At 38.6% G+C, this 19,204-nt stretch overlaps 1 protein-coding gene across 2 annotated transcripts; it reads right to left on the bottom strand.

Moving 5' to 3' along the window:
- Positions 1 to 113: 113 nt before the first annotated feature.
- fshr (follicle stimulating hormone receptor) lies at positions 114 to 18,430 on the bottom strand. 2 transcript variants are annotated; one of them, XM_079475973.1, is made up of 10 exons: positions 18,358 to 18,430; positions 5,284 to 5,355; positions 4,705 to 4,779; positions 4,492 to 4,563; positions 4,142 to 4,216; positions 3,881 to 3,961; positions 3,260 to 3,328; positions 2,833 to 2,907; positions 1,983 to 2,168; positions 114 to 1,908 (listed from the first exon to the last, which is right to left on the bottom strand). In XM_079475973.1, exons 1-10 carry the CDS (start codon positions 18,363 to 18,365, stop codon positions 786 to 788), a joined length of 1,836 nt encoding a protein of 611 aa, XP_079332099.1. In that variant the 5' UTR covers positions 18,366 to 18,430; the 3' UTR covers positions 114 to 785. The 2 variants fall into 2 exon arrangements, with proteins under 2 accessions (XP_079332099.1, XP_079332100.1); XM_079475974.1 differs by lacking the exon at positions 18,358 to 18,430 and adding an exon at positions 9,725 to 10,156 and having other exon boundaries at positions 660 to 1,908.
- Positions 18,431 to 19,204: the final 774 nt, after the last annotated feature.

Here is a 19,204-nt window from a genome sequence, read left to right on the forward strand (position 1 = left end):
ATACTTTTTATCGTGTTTACAAAATGTTTTATGCTCTCCTACTAACTACTCGCTTTGGATAAAATCGTCTCCCAAATGAATAAATGTGAATGTAAACACAATTGCCATGGATAATCTCATTTAAACACATGACTAACTGATTTATTTAATGTTGTCATAAAACTTTTCAACGATTCATGGATATTGAACTCTTTAGAAGGCATCTCTGCATAAGAAAATCTGTTTAAAATAGGGCACAATATAGACCACTTCAGAAAACACAAACATCGCCGGTACAGAAGAAATTCCCGTTTCAGTTTTTGAACATAATATAACCAACAGAACATTTATAACAGAATCAAAATGAAAAAATGTATACTATTTATATAAAATGTATATTTAACACAACAGTCAGTGCTTCTGGGGCGGTGTTTACTTACTCATGCTAAGTGGTCTATACTGGCAGAAAGTTTTCTGACTGTATAAAATCATTTCAAACACATAATGGTATGTGCTTGTTAAAGAATTTGGAGACCTACACAATTATTCATATATTTTCTACACGAATGCCCCGTCAAAGATCAATCAAGCAGCATCTTATGAATGGTGTAAGTACTGTACATCTGAGATCTGAATCTGTTAGAAGTCAGGCAAAGTAATTTCACAACATCATTTACATTGGGCCGAAATGCTCAAATAGAAACTTTCCAGAGCAGGATTTACTACGTTCCTTATTTTTCCTCACTTATTCCAAGCAGCATATCATCAACTGGCCACACCAGACTTATGCCAGACAAAACTGGTGGTTAGTGCACTTGAGCGATGTGCACCAGGGAATAAAGCGTTCCGTCGCTTGTCTTTGGCGAAGGCGTCGCGGCTCCGTTTTGACCCGACGAGATCTCAGTGCGGTAAATGTGGGCACGGGTCTTAAAGCAGCCAAACCTACTGGTGAGAATGAAGAAATCCTTCTTGAATGTTTTGGTGAAGAACGCATAGAGAAACGGATTGGAGCAGGAGTTTATGGGGAAAAATAGCACCAGCAAGACTTTGGCATGAGAGACGGTGATGAGGGGTAGTTTTAAGGCAGCAGAAATGGCGAAAAATGAGATGGGCGCCATGCACAAAAAGTCTGTGAAAATGAGCACGGCCATGCGCTTGGCAATGCGCATGTCTGCGTTGGCTGGGACAAAGGCAGGGTTGCGGACAGTAAAGTAGATGCGCAGGTAACAGACACACACGACCAGAAAAGCAGCCACGTTAAGCAGCAACAACAGAATCACGAAACCTTGGGAGATACCCATCTCCACGTCCATGGGCAGGCAGATGCTGGTCTTCCTGTAGCTGCTCACTCCCAACATGGGCATCAGAGCGGCCAGCAATGCAAAAAGCCAGCCTGCTGCCATTATTGCGCAGGCGTGGCGCAGGTGCAGTTGGCGCTCCAGCTGCATGGCGTAGGTGATGGTGTGCCAGCGCTCCAGTGTGATGGCTGTCAGCGTGTAAACAGACAGCTCACTGGAGAACACTGTGAAGAATCCCGCCACGTGGCACCCTGCTCCAGTCTGCCAGTCGATGCCATAGTTATAGTAGCGGGACTGCGTGTGAATGTCCACAGCAGCGATGAGCAACAGGTAGCCCCCCATGCAGAGGTCTGCGAAAGCCAAGTGGCACATTAGAAATCTAGGAATTGTCATTTTGTAGCGGCTTGTGAGGAGAACCAAGAGAACGGCACAGTTGCCCACGATGGCCAGCACGCTGATGAACCAGATAAGAACACGTAGGAAGGTGAAGCCCATGATGTCCTCGCAGGGGTTAAAGGCATCTGGTTTAGGGTAACAGGTGACCTCTATTATGTCTTTACAGTTGTCCTCATAAAAAATAGGTTCCAGTCGAAGAGTACGGGGGTTATCACAGATATCATTTTTTACCGACCTGTGTGAACACAGAAACAATGTTTGAGTGCTGTGACTCAACAGTTACTCAAAATGTGTTTCAGTGTAACTAACTTGTGCTTCTTAAAGTTTTTAAAGGCACAGCAGTGGCTGGGGTAGGTCAGATTGGCCTGCGTCAGCTTAGAGAACAGCTCCAGGCTGGGAAGCCTCCTCAGAGAGTAGACAGAGATGGCAGTCAGGAGCTTGAGGGACCTCAGCATGCTCTCCGGCAGAGTGTGGATGGATGTACGTGAGATGTCTCTGCAGTGACAACAGAGGTGATAATGCAGGATTTAAGGTATTGTGCTCTATGCCTTTTTTTGTTTGAAATAATTGAAAACAGAATGTGAAGTGTATACAGAGCATTGGCCAAATGTCTGAGACTACATTAAAATCTGGGATCCAAAAGTATTTTAACAAACTTAAATCAATCCCATATAAAAGATATAAAATAAATAAGAATACCACACAATTCTACTTAAAAATGACTCTTACGCATGAAGAAATATTTTTTAATATATTAAATCATTTAAACTGTTTCAGCTTTTGAACATTACAAAACGTTTGCACAAAATGCAACCAATGGAACATTTATAACCACTCAAAATATTAAATGGGTATAATTTAAGTTATTGAAAATAATAATATTAATTAAAAACTGAAACCTGAATTTGCTTTTGGACCAGTGTTTACATCTTGCGAAGGGGTCTATGAATAAATGCACTAATAAAAATGTACACATGAGAATTGCCCCACGAGAATTATCAATGATCGGAAATGTAACGAACAACCAAGTTAATAGTGTTCAAAGCAGGTAAGTGAGATTAGTGAGCAGACTGTGAGTGTTAAAGGACGTGGTGTGGGGGTGTAAAGCAGCAGCTGGTGGGTTGAATTGTTGTTGCGAGTCAGATTGGTTCATGCTTACAGAACGATGGGGCCTTCAGCTCCTATAAAGGCGTAACTGTGGATACGACTCAGCTGCTGGTTTCCCATGAGAAAGCTGTGTGTGTGTACAAGAGAGAGAGAGAGAGGATGAAAGATTAGAGGTTTTATGGGACATGAAAAACTTATAGAGGAGATGTGTCAAAGATATACACTCTTATACGCTCAAGGTTCTTCAATGCCATAGAACTTCCATAAAGAACCTTTAACATGTGAAGAACCTCTCTGTTTCGCAAAAGGTTCTTTGTGGTGAAAAAAGGTTCTTCAGATTATAAAAAGCAAGTAAGAGATGTTTTTTTAAAGAACCTTTGTCTGAATGGTTCTTTGTGGAACCAAAAATGGTTCTTCAATGTCATCACTGTGAAGAACCTTTTAAGCACCTTTATTTTTAAGTGTGTAATTGAACTTACAGTTTTTCAATTTTGGTACCATTGAATGCATAGCCGTCTATCTCGCGTATCCCGTTCTTTGTTAATCTCCTGTGAGAAGGCAATAGTTAGACAAAAAATATTTAACATGCTTTAAAAATTATATATATATATTTACATTTACATTTAGTCATTTAGCAGACGCTTTTATCCAAAGCGACTTACAGATGAGGAAACATTGGAAGCAATTATAACAACATAGGCAACGAAAATACATAAATGCATCAAACTAGTCCATTAAAGCCTAGCACAGTATGAAAGCTAAGAATAGTGAGGTTAGTAATTTTTTTTTTATATATATAAAGAAGGAAAGGGAAGAGAATTAGGAAAAACTCAATCAGCGACGTGTTGACGGAAGAGATGCGTTTTTAGGCGTTTTTTAAAGATGGCAACCGAGTCTGCTGATCTTGTAGCAGCAGGTAGATCATTCCACCAATGTGGAACAGATCCAGTGAAGGTACGGGAGAGTGACTTTTTTCCTTTTTGGGATGGTACCACTAGTCGTTGTATATATATAAATGCAAGTAATGCTAAACATGTTTTTCTTTGAAAACTCTGGAAACAATTACATTCATAAACAAATATTGTGTATTCAGTACTTACAGTTCGGTTATGGTTGCATTGGTCAGTCCTAGGAAGGCATTACTGGGAATCCTCTCTATGTGCATGTTATCTTGTAGATCACTATGATACATGTTTGGTAAATGTCAACATTTTTAAAACGGAGATATTGAATAATTCAAACTCGGATCTGTCAAAAGTTTATCAAAGGTTGTGAACCTATTAATCTTCACAAAATTGTTGTGTACAGCATGTGAACCAGATAACAAAGATACGTTTACCGGTGATAAAAACAAGACTCACAACAGAAACTCAGGAGCAGCGGAGTTGATTTTGGAGAAATCAGGAAGGATTTTAAGACCAGTGTTAGAAATAGTCCTGGAGGTACATGTGCGCAGACAAGATTAATGAATGCAATACGTCAAAGAGACATTCGTATTTTGTCTTTGTATCTGCAGACTTTGTTTCCTGTGAGAAACATTTGATATGGATATTGACCTGTGTTGAGGTCATTCAGGACTCTTAGTTGAAATGGAGGCCTGAAGGGAATATCCTCCCTTCACATTGCTTGATCACAGTATAAAACCATGACCTTTAACTTTCTCTGAAGTAATAAATGTATGACACCATTCAAAAAATAATGTATTACTTACAGATACCGTAGCTTTGGGAGTCTCCAGAAGGCATCTTTGTGAATTACAAGATTCTTCGATTTTGTAATAGTTCTGTGCCATAAATAAATTCAGAATAGATATGTTTTTTTCATCACAGTTATATAAGTCAGATTTTTTATTTAATATAAACTTATACAGAAACATGATTGAATGTAATATTCTCAGTCACATTATTAAAGTTCCGTATCTTACATTTCCTGTAGCTCTGTGAGGTAAGAAAATGCAAAGGCTTCAATTCGTTCCACAGCACCGTTCTCTGACACCACTCTAAAGGAAAAAAGAATCACAAAACAGCAGATATTATTACATTATTATAAATGTCCTTTACAAATCTGTTAACCTTAACCAAAATATGATGAAAAACATGTATATTATTACATGCAAAATGTTTACTGTTACATACATTCAACTATTTTTTCTTGTTTGATAGAAAATCACAGATGGGATTTCAGTATTTCTGTGATACATATCTCCAGTGTTTTGGGTCACTAGTTAAACATCATGTTCCATATCAAAGTCTAAACATGGTCAATCAAGACTAAATATCATTTGTTTATATGAGGTTTTGCAATCAGCCAAAACTAAGCAAAAATCAATCACGACTTGTGAGTCTAAACGTTTTCTTGGTTTTATGTCTCGCTATTGTCTTTTCATAAAGACTTTGTTTATGATTACAGCAGTCATATTTTTCAATCTCAGTGTGTGATTTTTGCAAAATATACACAGTCACTATTTCATAGTAAACAGCCCGGTGACCTTCGTTGCACTCACATTCTCTTCAGCTCATGTAGTTCAGTGAAGGCAGCCCGTCGAAACACACTGATCTGAGTCAACTTGATCTCCCTGCTCAAAATTAGACAGAAAAGATGTAATTGACCATCACATTTGTCAGCTATAATTATCACACCCTATTCAGGGCTGAATGTGAAGTTATAAACCAGCACGCATAAAAGCTGGCATAGCCGTTTCAAATTTAGTTCAGGTCTGAGTTTTGCAGCTATTTTGGTAGAGCGTGGTGCACGCTCCGCCAACATCGTGGGTGTGATTCCCGGGAAACACCCAAAGTGTGAAAATATGTATCTGGAATGCACTGTAAATCGCTTTTTATTAAGGCATCTGTGAAATGCGTGTTTAATTTATGTTTGTCATAATATCTGGTATTTTTAATCTTTAAATATGATCTTCAAAGTCCAAGCAGATTAACACTGGATCAAATTCAACAATTTATCTTTCCAGTAATCTTTGTGAATTTACACACAGTTCCACATCTTTAATGCCATTAATCTAAAAGGTTTGGAATGAGAAAAGATATAAAGTAATGATGTGGTGTCTTGTTATAATGAATGGATACACAGTTACTCAGATCATTTACAGCTGCTTGTAAACAGGCTGTTAATGTTGAGGCTTCTTGCGAATTTCTCATTGCACTCTGCTATTAGTGTCTGTGTGTCTCTTTATGGATGTACATTTCTGTAATGCTCAGACAGCAAAGGAAGTATAGAAGAAGCAGAAGAAAGTACTAATGAGTCAGATGTTGACAGAAGATATGTGTTGTAAACAGATTCTTAAAAATCTTGTGGCAAGAGGGAGATCGTTGTGAAAATGCGTGAGAGTGATTTTTTTGTTCAATAGCTGAGTGCAGAAATTCGGGTGGGAACATTACTCTGAATTAGCGAGTGAAGATATGGGGGTGCCGAACCATTGGTGGTTCTGTAAATGAAGAGCAGAGATTTGAATTGGATGCAAGTGAGGTGCGCTCTTTTCGGCTCCTTGAAGACCACTCTTGCTGTTGCATTCTGGATCATCTGAAGAGGTCTGGTTGTACAAGCTGGAAGACCCACCAGTAGAGCATTGTAATAGTTCAGTCTGGACAGGACAAGAGCCTGGGCAATAACGTGCGGAGCATGCTCAGGCAGGAAAGGTCTAATTCTCCTAATATTGTGGAGGAGGAATCTACAGGACCTGGTGTTGCTGGCAACATGATCTGGGAAATTTAGCTGATCATCAATTACCACACCCAGGTTTCTGGCTGTTCTGGAAGGAGTAGGTTTATGAACCTAGTTGGATGGAAAGGTTGGCCAGGATCACGTTGGATCATTAGGCTGAAATATCAGGTTGAGCATTGTGTCATCCGCATAGCTGTGATACGAGATGCCATGTATCTGAATGACAAAACCTAGGGAAGTTGTATATATCGAGAAGAGCAGAACTGAGCCCTGGGGTACCCCTGTACTGAGATGCTGGGGCGTAGAGACCTCACATCTCCAGGATACTCTAAATGACCTATCTGAGAGGTAAGACTCCACCACTGTAGCGCGTTCCAGAGACACCCTTAGTTATGAGGGTCGACAGTAGGATGTGGTGATTGACAGTGTCAAAAGCATCTGACAGACCCAGGAGGATGGGTTGCAGATGATTAAGAGGCCGCCCTTGCCAGTCTCAGGGCTTCAATGACTGAGAGCAGGGCAGTCTCTGTGGAAAGACCGCTCAACTAGACTGGTTGCTGTCCAAGGTTTTCCTGTGTGAGAAATGAGTAGAGATGTTCAGCTACCACATGCTCAAAGGTTTTTGCAATGAAGGGGAGGAGAGATACTGGTCTGTAGTTTTCTAGCAGTGCAGGATCAGGAGTGGGTTTCTTCCATAGGGGGGTTATACGGGCCTCCCTGAAAGTTATGGGAAATTAACAGTGGTGAGAGAAGAGATGATAATGTGGGTCAGAGCGAGGACAACTGATGGAGAGATGGCTTGAAGGAGATGGGTGGGAACGGGATCTAGTGGGCAGGTAGTCGGGTTATTAGAAGCAATGACCTTGGAAATGTCAGCTTCAGACAGGAGAGAGAAAGAGGGAGCAGGCTTAAGGAGTTTGTGCATTTTGAGGAGATGGCAACGTTGTAAACTAACTGCTGATGGTTGTAGTTTTCTCGACAAAGAAAGATGCTAAATCATTTGCTGTTAGGTCCGATGAAGGTGGGGGCCAGGTGGGCAAAGAAGAGCAGAGAATTTTAAAGTTTTAAAAAGAGTACGAAGGTCGGACTAACAGATGATTTTTGAGTGGTAGTACTGAGTTTAAGCAGAGGTGACATCAGCGGAGAAAGACTGATAGAGACAGAGGTCAGCAGGATCATTTGATTTGAGCCACTTCCTCTCAGCAGATCTGAGCTTGGCGTGATGCTCTTGGAGAACATCGGATAACCAGGGGGCAGATGGGCTAGGGTGGGCTGGTTTAGATGTAAAAGGACATAAGCTGTCCAAGCAGGATGTTAAAGTGAAGCATAGAGTGTGGGGGCACTGTTCGTATTCAGTAGAGGGAGCTGTTCAGGGGAGGGAGCATGGCGGAGACCTCTGAGGATAAGCGGGAGGGTGAAAGTGTGCGTATGTTGCGTAGGAATGCAACCAGTGGGGGCCCAGTATATTATAAAACATACAGTAAATTAAATGGAGCACTGGTACAGGTGATACAGAAATAGAAGATGCATGCAGATCTGATCGTTGACTACGCCTTTGTTATGTATATTACAGTTTGACTGGGATGGTTTTGATTATTTTGATACTTTTTATTGGTTTGATATTTGCTAAATTCTATGACAAACTCATAAAGTGATAGACTCATAATAATGATTTAAGGCGAAAAATAAAAACGAATTTGAAGATACAAGGTTACAGAAAGACAGCTTTTTGCTTAAAGGTTTGTGTTGCTTTCAACATTGCTTCTCAGTGTCTTAATATACGACATCAATTTAGGATGGGGCTGCTGTATTCTGAGCAATGGCAGACAGGAAGTGTTTATCGCCCAATGGGTGCAAAAAATTACACGCTTTAGCTTTCAGCCATGTGCTGTTACTAATCTTATAAAGAGAAAAAACATTCAGAGCCTGAAAAATTCTGGCAAAGTAAGACACACAAGCTGCAAAGCTTCTGGTGCTCCTTTTAAAATAAGCCATAAAGGAAGCTAAACTGAATCTAAAGCGTTGTGCAGAAGATCAGAGCAGAGAGGCCCAGCAGGGTGATACAGCACGCGGGCATCTTCAGATTCATTCAGCTGGGTAACTTTATCCAAACTGACTGGCAGCTGGTTCGTAACAGAAACGATTCAAGATTAGCCTGCTGGAGGAGCAAAAGAAACTTCACCTCTCTCTCTCTCTCTCTCTCTCTCTCTCTCTCTCTCTCTCTCTCTCTCTCTCTCTGAGTTAAAGCTCTGAGGACCTGTGAGAGCTGTCAGAGTGACAGTCCATAAGGACATTTCCTTGTCTCTATATCTCTCTCACTCTCACTGTCCCTCTCTCTCATATAATGCATGCATAAAAAACAAGTGATAAAAAACTAATAAATCCCCTGTATCAAGCTTGGAGTTTCTATGCAGGAAGATAACCTTGAGATTGCAAAAATATATTGTGGTACTCGTAATAGAAACAATGATTCCTTGTAAACTGTATTCTCTGCTACTCCAAAACCACAATAACAATTTCTAGAACAATGTTATTTACAACCTCAGATCTGCAATTCATGAAGGAAAGACTACATTAACTTACGTTTAACAAAGGGATAATGTACAGGCAGCCAGTTGTTATCACAGAAATAAGCCCTGACAATGTGATCAGGACCCAGTGCAAAACAGAGGGTCTTGTATCACAGAAGGGTCTCATTTAGTGGTAACGGCCGGCTGCTTGTATATTATCCCGCTTATTACGTGGCTACTTACCATATGAGAAAGAAAACTGGACATGGAATGTGAATAAGAAATATTTAATTTTACCGAATGCAGACCTTCTGCGAGGAAAAGCTGTTTAAATTCGGTTTTAAGGTAAGAAACGTCATTCAAATGTCACAAACAGGCAATTTGGTGTAATAATTTGTAAATACAATGTCATATGTGTTATTAAAAGACATATTTATGTTTTATTTGTCAAAAAACCTGAAAATGATTTGCTGCAATAACGAACCTGCAAATGTTGTGACTGGCCAATCCGATCAAGCATTCCAATGAGCCGTGTAATAACAAGGCTTAATAAATGCAGAAAAACTAAATTGTTCATTGTTAGCTAATGTTAACTAATGCTTTTACTAATGTCAACTAATAGCACCTTATTCTAAAGTGTTACCGAATCATTTTATGTAATACGTTTGATACGTTTAATAGAAGGTTGATGCCAAAAAGCATCCGTAAACATTTATTCTACTTCTGTTATTTTTGACAATGTGTATTTATACTCACACAAATGTGGTGTTTTTCGGTATGCTTCCTGGCACCTCATGGACCTTGTTACCCAGACATAAGTAATAGCGAGTCGTGCCATTGAAGGAGCAGTAATGGTATCCAGCATCAATGCCCTCTGTGTGTGCCGTGGACCAGACGAAACTAAAACACAGCATCATCAGCAGCAACACCATCCTCTTTATCATCTTCTCTTGAGTTTTCCTATCCCTCTGCTCTTTTCTGAATGTTTTAAGCAGAGTTTGTGAATTTACACTCGAAGCGCATTCGACACACAAATACCCAGCACCATGCAGCCGTGATCCTAGGACTATGTCGATCTCTACAGGTTGGGAGTCTGTCCGTGTGGTGTCGTCTGGTTGTAGTGGTCTGCTCTTGTGAAGCAGCAGGGAGGCGTGCTGGGTCAGAAGCTCTACAGGGAGACCTTGGGAGAGCGCTTCTCTGATAACAAACAAATGTTTTGTTCATTCCTCCCCTTGAATCTTTATTTCTCTCCTTCTCTCATCCAGTCTCATCCGACACAGAATGAGACACCAAATGCAGGCCTCCCTATCGTTTCCAATGTTCCATGAAAGCTACATTTTGTGAAGTTACACTTGTGACCATTTTTTTTAATCCAAGCTACTTGGTAAACAAATCCGTTTTCATTTCATCTTTGTGCGTGTGAACAGGATTCAACACCACAAAGTATGGAGGTATATAAGAGAAGGTATAATGTTTCTTTAGATTATAGAAAATGTTTCTGAACAGATTGGTTATGTGAGTGCTGGTCTGACTCTGTAGTTTGTAAAGGAAATGAGTTGAGTTGTTTAGTCTTAAACGCTTTGTTTGCGTCTGACATGTGTAAGTATGATAGTAGTGGACTTTGTGTTCTCTCTCTTTACTCAGAACCTCTCACACACGCTTAGAAAAATGCTGGGTTATTTTTAACCCATAGTTGGGCCAAAAAGGAATAAATCCCACTGTCGGATAAAAGGAACCTAAATGGCTAAACTATGACACAACCATGGCTTAAAACAACTCAGCATTTTGGACTGAGACAACTCAGCACAGGTTTTATAAACCCGGCGGATGGGTTTGTCCCTTTTTGGACGATCCATAGCCTATTATTTTTAATGGCTTGTTTCACTTCATGAGATCCTCACTGCAAAAGTTTATTGATTTAATAACAAACATCGATTTTCTATCCAAGAGCAATATGTATACTGTATACAATTCATATAGAGAAGGCTTATATGGTCAATACACTTTGAAAGTGTATAATGGCACAGAATTACACGTGTACTGGCAAACTCATTGAAAACACAGGTCTGTGGGGGAAACGAAAAAAATCAATATTCAGTTTTAATTGCTGCTTCTACCCTTTACTGCCGCTGTGTTTTCGTTAAAAAGTGCTGCAGGAACTATGATTGCAATGCAGCCATGCCAGAAAGCTATTCAACTGTAGGCTTTCTAAAGCTTTTTGAATCAATGCGTAACCTTGAGCAATGCTTAGTGGGGGAGGAGCTTTTTACTCCATGTTATTTCAAATGTTATTTCTTTAACCTGCAAGTAGAATTGCATGAATTTTTAACATGAACATATTAGATATGAATCCCACAACATTTCTGGAATATCCAATGCTTTAAAAATACAGTTCTATAACATTGTACAATAAGGTTGTATTTGAGTACAATTAGGAAATGCATTAACTAACAATAAACAATACTTTTACAGCATGTGTTTTTATCCGTTCCCATTAGTTAATGCACCAGAAACTAACATGAATAATTGTTTTGACATTAACTAACATTAACAAGGATTAGTATGCTGAAAAACTATATTGCTCATAGGTCACGCTAGTTAAAGGGATAGTTCACCCAAAAATGAAAATTCTGTCCTGAATTTCTAGGCCTTACTCAAGTTGTTTCAAACCTGTATACATTTCTTTGTTCTGATAAACACAAGAAAGATATTTAGAAAAATATTAGCGTTGAGATTTCTAGGGCACCATTGACTAAGTAGAAACACGTAAATGGTAGTATGAAAATATGTCTGTCAGTCTGTCATTAATTCTTCAAAATATCACATTTTGTGTTCAACGGAAAAATTATTCTACTATGGTAGTCAATGGTGCCCCGGCAACCTCAGTTGCTAACATTTTTCTTTGTGTTAAACCATTACAAAGTAATTTGTACAGGTTTGGCACAACTTGAGGATGATCTATCCATTTAATGCATTTACTAATGTTTACAAATACAACCTTTTTGTAAACCATTTTGTGAATTTGATAACGGTAATGCAAACGGAATATTTAAATGAATTCTGATTACATGTCAATAGAGTCCAAAAAGTGAGAGAGATTGGGAGAGTGAAAGTCAGCTTCATCTGTCTGAAATATGTAATTAAGCAATGTCAGCAACATTCCCATTTTACCTTGATGATAAGGACAGTGAATGTGCTTTAAATAGCTGACAGGGTTATAGGCAATCAGAGAACCGCTCCTGTCTTATCAACCTCAGGTGAATACACAGCAGTGTACAGAGGATACAAGAGAGCTACTGTAAGCACATCTGCACTTATCTGTTCACACGCAAAACAACAAAAAGGAGGAAAACGAAAGGTTTTGAATGGTTCACTTCTAGTACATTGTTATATGTGGCAACCTCAAATGTTACAGGCTAACACAAAGGGTGTTTGTGAATTGTTTTCTCTTTTTTTATTAAAAAATAGTATTTGTTTCACGCTGAATTAAAAACGTTTACCAAAATCTAAACATTTAGGATTCACTCCTGTACCGGTACGCTAAAACAAGCAGAGCAATGTGTTGATGTGGCACCATCATTTAATGGAATATTAGGCTACGAATTGTTTACCTAACATTTTAGGCTGGACTAGGCACAAGTATTTTAACATGAGAAAATAACTTGACATTTGAATAACTTTATATTTATTGTTATTACACATAACCCGTCATTAGGGGTCAGGGGAAATGATTGACTTACATACCAAGCTGGAGTAGGGAATGTATGTTAACAAAACGTTGACGTTACTTTTATTATTCTTGGTACATGCAACACGTCACCAGGGGTCAGGAGAGAACCACCAGTGTACAAACCAGACACTAACCCAGAGACACTATCATCATCATGTTGTGCAGCGGCACATGGCGAAGCTGTCCTACCTTATTCATTTTAACCTACATTTGTGCTGTTCTTTGCAAATGTCTGCTCGCATTCAAAACCTGTTCATTAAGTTTCCATTAAGTCCAAATGATGTCCTTGATAGCGAAGTACAATTTATTTAATTATATTTCCTGCCTAGCCTAAGTGAAGATATTTAGAAAAATGTACAATTCATGTGGGGGGAAAAAACAAACAACCTCTACAGCATATTACACCCAATCTATATGTATGAATGACCTTACAGCGTTTTCCCTCCCAGAAAGTAACCTCTGGATGTTGTATGTAGCTTCGAGCCAGCTGCAAGCTGTGATCCGGATGTTCATAGCCTGATGCTTATCTGCCTGCAGCATTTTGCTATCTGCCTACACACAGCGTAGGCTACGACATTCTGCATTCCTAGTGATGTGTTCCCTTGCTGATGCGATCTCCAATTCTGTTCTCGCTTCCCTGGATACTGTAGCTCCATAAGATGTAGCATCTGATAATGAGGTTGAATAAAAGACCCACATATTTCTGCTCGCAAATTTTTATTACAAGTCGCCAGGGTAAAAAAAATATCAGCTACATAAAGAGTAAATGAACTACATAAATGTGAATGTGCTGCAAATACACTACTTATTTTATTCATGAGTGCAGACACGTCTTCTGAACTGGTGAGGCCTGTTCTCTGATTCAAGGCATAAAACCCTCACACATCTCAGTCCGAGTTCAAGACCATCAGCGGAGACATATTGTGTCTTTGTGTGGAGACATGATAAGATACGCTCTGACAGCTACCTGATTCTCTTCACACTCTTTCATTGGCAGAGCCCAAAAAACACCAAGGGCTCAGGTGTACGGGGGCTTCGGGATAATGAAGGATTTTATAACTTTTTCCCACTCAAGCATGTCTGAACCTAGTGGATCTGGTCCAAAACCTTCATGGTAATGTTCTGCTCTACCTGTTGGCTTTTCAATTTTCAAGAGTTATCTGTTGTCAACAGGAGAACATTGGGGTGTCTTGCGTATTTAGAATTTATGAATTAATTTCATTTCACAGAACATTGTGATGGTGCTTTTTAAAATGTTTTTGAAATGTAAAGTCATTTTTCAGTGACAGATTTCACATCCTCATTCCTAAAAATACTTTAAAAAGGCAGGTAAAAACACTGTATATTGGCATGTGCTGGCACCGTAGCAAAATTGGATCCGCGGAATAAAACTTCCTAACAATGGTTGTTTTACGAGTTGTTGACATCAGCAGATGACACCCAGCATAACGTGTTATGTCTTGGGTTGCTGAAGTCAAACAAAGCCGCTTCTTTTTTCCACGAGTCTATTATTCCGTTATGAACGAAGGCAGCGGTAAATTCTTATGAGTGACACACTCCTTCACGCTCCGTCGGTCTCGCTCCTGCTTTTCCTCTCTCTCTCTCCCACCCAACCTCAATCAAACCCATCAACCTCATTAACGTACCACATCCAGAAACAAACCAAGCGTTCAGCTTCCAAAGCAGAGGACAAAGTAGCCCGCTCTACTCATCTCTCCTGAGGAAAACACGCTGACATTTTGTCAAGTCACAGTGTCAGTGCGGCACACCTCCGTGGAGCTGTGATCATAAGTGATCTCATGAGAAAGATTCTCTCCTGTTTTGCCGCGAGCCTGCTATTTCTGCTCTTGAAAGTTTAGGGTTTTCTTATTCCAGGGATCTTGTGCGAGGACGTTATAGTTTTTGTGACTGGGGTTATTTTTTTAAGTTTTAGAATTGTTTCAAGCAGACAAACAAAAAAACAAACAAAAATGTTTAATGTAAAACGTAGTAAGACACAAAGTCTGAAATGAATATTAATTATTTAGTTATACAATCAATTAATACATTTTAATCGAACTATAACTAAATGATAAGTTGATATCCATACTTTGATCTGTAGTGAAACCATAGTAGCCACTAACTTAACATGGTCTCAGTATACACAGTTAGTTTAACCATATACAAAGTATAACCATAGTCTATTTATATACATGCAATATAGTAATAAAATGGTAATCAATCTGACAATAAATAAAAGATTACAACACTTAGCCATACCTAAGATTTTCAAGGGTAGAAATATAGGAAACAAGACATACATAAGATTTCTACAAATTTATGTTGTTTTAAAAATTAACCCAAAATATAAAGATTCTGTCTTCATTTACTCAAGTTCCAAATGTGTATATATTCCTTTGTTGAAATGAACAGAGATAAAGATATTTGGAAGAGTGCTTGTAACCAACATTGACCATATTAGGAAAAATTGCTTGATAATCCTTTATTGTTCTATTGAACACAAAAGAAGATATTTAGAAGAATGTACGAAAGCAAACAGTTCTGTGACACTTTTGACTACCACTGGCATTTTTCCTATTGATAGCCAATAGTGGCCAAGAAATGTTTGGTTACAAACATTCTTCCAAAAATCTTTCTCTGTGTTCATCAGAACAAAGAGATTTATACAGATTTGGAGCTCGAGGGTGAGTAATCCTAATTGACAGAATTTCAATTTTTGCTTTTTCTTCTAATTTCCTAAGATTGTCTTTGGAAGGAGATAAGGATCATCAGGTTTTGTACATACTTGAGGAGTCTGCAAGTTTCATTACAAATCAAAAATCCCTTTTATCCACCTTAATATTACGCTCATGTTAGAATGAAAAATGTAAAAACTTTGATTTATACTATATACACATATAGAAGTGTATATTTTTAATATAAACCAAAAAAATTACATAGTGACACACAGTGACGACGTGGTAGATTGTGGTAGAATTTAGGTGTTCGACAGTCCAAGTCATGGCTGAATGATTCTACTTTGTCCTTCATTTCATTACACAAGTCCTTCATAGTCATTACTCCTGCCTGAAGAAGTCTTGTGTTACTCTGATCAAACAGGATTATCTGGAGTGCAACCAGAGAATAACTACATGTCATTGAATGAATACTAACTGTGAACTGAGTTGAATTAGAATGCTAAAATGACTGAAGATGTGTATTACGCTTCTGTGCTAGGAGTTCATTAGCAAAGAACTTAAATATACGGTTGAGAGACTTGAAGCATCTGCTTCAGATGTTAAACAAAGTTCTTTAAGTGAGGTCGCGTGGCTGAGTTGCTGCGGAAACGGCTCAACAAGGTTTCAACTTTGATGCACAACGCCCCTTCAAATACGTGATTTAATTAGTAAATATCTACAAGTTTGGATTGCGTGACACACACGGTGGGTTATGCATCAAAAAGATGTGCGTAAATTTACAGGAGGCAGTTTCAACGCCACTGTGTTCCCAGATCAATGACCAGAGGCGAGAACCTCATCAACTCTTATTGGCCAAGTGGTGACCTTCTGCAATAATGAAAACAATCAATTTTAAAGCATCCTTTAAACTAGCCATGGGGAAACACGAGGGGTTAAAAGAGCCTCAAGATTGCATCTACAGCAGCTGCCAAGAACGAATACATAAATCATATCAATCTATAAGTAAGGTTAGGAGGGGTCAAGGCAAGAGCAAACATGAACTGCTTAATATTTCATGAGTATTTTGCAGGTAGAATTTGCAGTGCGACGATTTGGTTTTCTTAACAGTGACCTTTTTTTCTTGACTGTTTTGCTGCAGAATGTCTCGATACACACTTGGCAGGTCACAGTTTTAAACTCGGTGGGATGCCGTTCTCGGTCTGTCACACTGTAGACGATGCGTCACGTCTGAGTTTTCTATCTTTTCTTCTTTATTTACATTGCTTGAATAAAGAGAAAGTTTCACACTTTTTTGTCTTCTATCATTTCTGTTTTGCACCGTCGTTATTTTACCCCTACTGAGATGAGTCAGCAAATCACACTATTATTTCTCACTAACTTTCCGGGCTGTAAATTCAACTATATGTTCGTAAGCTCTCCCTGTCGGCTATTTACGCCCGGGGTGTTTGGGGTGTAACAATGAGTTGGAGAGATTTCTTGCTGAATATATGGTCTGCCATGTCAGACTTTCACACTGAATTGCCCCCTTGAAGTTTCGCTCAAGACTGCTTCTCCACCTCTAATGGGTAGAGCGAGATGCAGGGCTCCGTTAGTTGGTGTCTCTGTTGAAGTTGTGCTGTTAGAAATCTGTCCTCGCACAGAAGGAACACAAAAAAAGTCTCTCTCAAAGAACTGTCTCTGGAGAGAGGAATCTAAAATTCTCTTTTAGGGAAGTACAGAGTCGTGCTTTTAACCCTCAAGATACTTAAAAATAGAAATGTGGCGTTCCGTGGCTTCATTATGTGCGCTGCAGAAACAAGACTTTTGACAGCGACACCTTTCCAGTTCAAGCGTGTCTTTGTTTTCTTAAGGCCAACCCAGATGTTTGTGTAACCACTTCGTTGTCTCCATTGAGAAAGTGTACTCATTTTTGTTTATAGGTACCTACACAGCACCTTCAGTAAGGCTTAGATACAAATTTACTTACATCAGAAATGTATTGCTTTTAAATTCTTCATGTAGCTCAACTAGCAGAGCGTGAAGCTAGCAACGCCAAGGTCATGGTTTTCATTCTCAGGGAACACACACAATGAAAAAATATACCTTGAATGCATCCCAGTGCCATTAGGAAAAGACTTTGCCAAATAGATCAATGTAAATGTTTTAAATTATCTGGGTATCATTTAACATCAAAACTGAAATTTCCATTATGTCACTAGTCACTTTAAAACTAAAAACAATAAAAACACAGCTTTAGTTAAGTTCCTCTCAAATTGAAGCACTTTGAGACCTAATTTTCAGCTTAATGTGACATACATTCACCCCTGTTGTGCTCTGCTATTGGGTGCAATAATAGTCACAAACAATTGCTTTACCATCACTCAAGACTGATCAATAAAAAACATGCTTTGCTGAAATCAGGATATATCGTACACGTTTGTATACAGTATTTTTTCTCTGCTATTACTTTGTCCTGCGGCCAGCCAAACATAAGCACGTGAGCGGAAAAACTCATGTGAGGCGGAATAATAGAATATATTCTTGCATTAGTTGTGTGATGAGTTCAAGACAGGAGTTGTGGAGAAATAAGGCTTTTTTTATTTTTTATTTAATGTCATATTACATCAGATGAAATGTGACCTGATATTTACAAAAACAACTGTTAGTAATATAAAACCCATTGTAGCTCATCACTTATCGCCGCTGCGGCTGGTGTGGACAAAACCTCTGAATAACATGGAAGAGATACCTTTTCTAATTTGTTGCAATGCCGTGCCATGTCTGGTATGGACGTGGTGTTAAAAACACAGACACATGAATTTACATCTGTCCAGAGTCTTTTTATAGGCCTATAAACGCTTTCAAGCAACAACATAAACAAACTTTACTGAGCATTTTTGCGGCCCAAACTTTCCTTCTGATACACTCTCAAAAATAAAGGTGCTCAAATTCACAGCGATGCATTGAGTCAAAGGTTCTTTAAAGAACAATATCTTTCTTACCTTGTCATAATCTGAAGAATTTTTTGTGTAACCTTAACCTTATGTGAAACAGAATGGTAACCTTATATTAAACAGAAGTAACATTATGTGAAACAGAAAGGTAACCTTATGTTAAACAGAAGTAACATTATGTGAAACAGAAAGGTAACCTTATATTAAACAGAAGTAACATTATGTGAAACAGAAAGGTAACCTTATATTAAACAGAAGTAACATTATGTGAAACAGAAAGGTTCTTGGGATTTTAAAGGTTCTTTATGGAATCATTTAGACAAAAAAGGTTCTCAAATTGCATTGAAGCACCTTTACTTTTAAGAGCGCACACATCTCGTAGGAATAGAGTCTCTGTGGATTATTTCTAAAAACAAGCAAAATAAATAAGTAAACTACAAGCATGTCTAGCCTCAACTTATTTTGGGTTACCAGTAAAATAACCGTTATACTTGGATAAACATAAGTACGACACGACCCCCATTTACATGACTCATTTAACAAATTGTTTTTGTTTATTTTATTTATTACACAATAAAATATTGATATGAATTTATACTTAAACATTATTAGCCAGTAGCCAGACAGGCGCGTATATCCGATGAAACCTTCTATAAACATGCCCAAAGCTCTCATCTGAATGTGTTATGCCGCTAATTACAAAATAAACATGAGATAAGTCTATCAAAGCATAATTCATCAAAGTCCCTCCTCTAACCTAATTTGGTTAACCAGCCCAGACATGAATGTATTCTTTACTGACTTTATTAGCTAGGGCTATGCGAAATCAGGCAGATGTAGACGTCAGTGACACAGAAAACATCTTTATCTGTTGTAACACAATAACAGATTTATT

Source organism: Barbatula barbatula (genome assembly GCF_947034865.1).
Source record: "Barbatula barbatula genome assembly, chromosome: 16".
In the NCBI taxonomy this organism is placed as follows: Eukaryota; Metazoa; Chordata; class Actinopteri; order Cypriniformes; family Nemacheilidae; genus Barbatula; species Barbatula barbatula.

Coding starts and splice junctions, on each gene's coding strand:
- fshr (XM_079475974.1), bottom strand. CDS start 9,912: ATGATAAAGAGGATGGTGTTGCTGCTGATGATGCTGTGTTTTAGTTTC. Junction 5,356..9,724: donor CCGAAAAACACCACATTTGT/GTGAGTATAAAT, acceptor AATTTTGAGCAG/GGAGATCAAGTTGACTCAGA. Junction 2,908..3,259: donor GGTACCAAAATTGAAAAACT/GTAAGTTCAATT, acceptor ACACACACACAG/CTTTCTCATGGGAAACCAGC.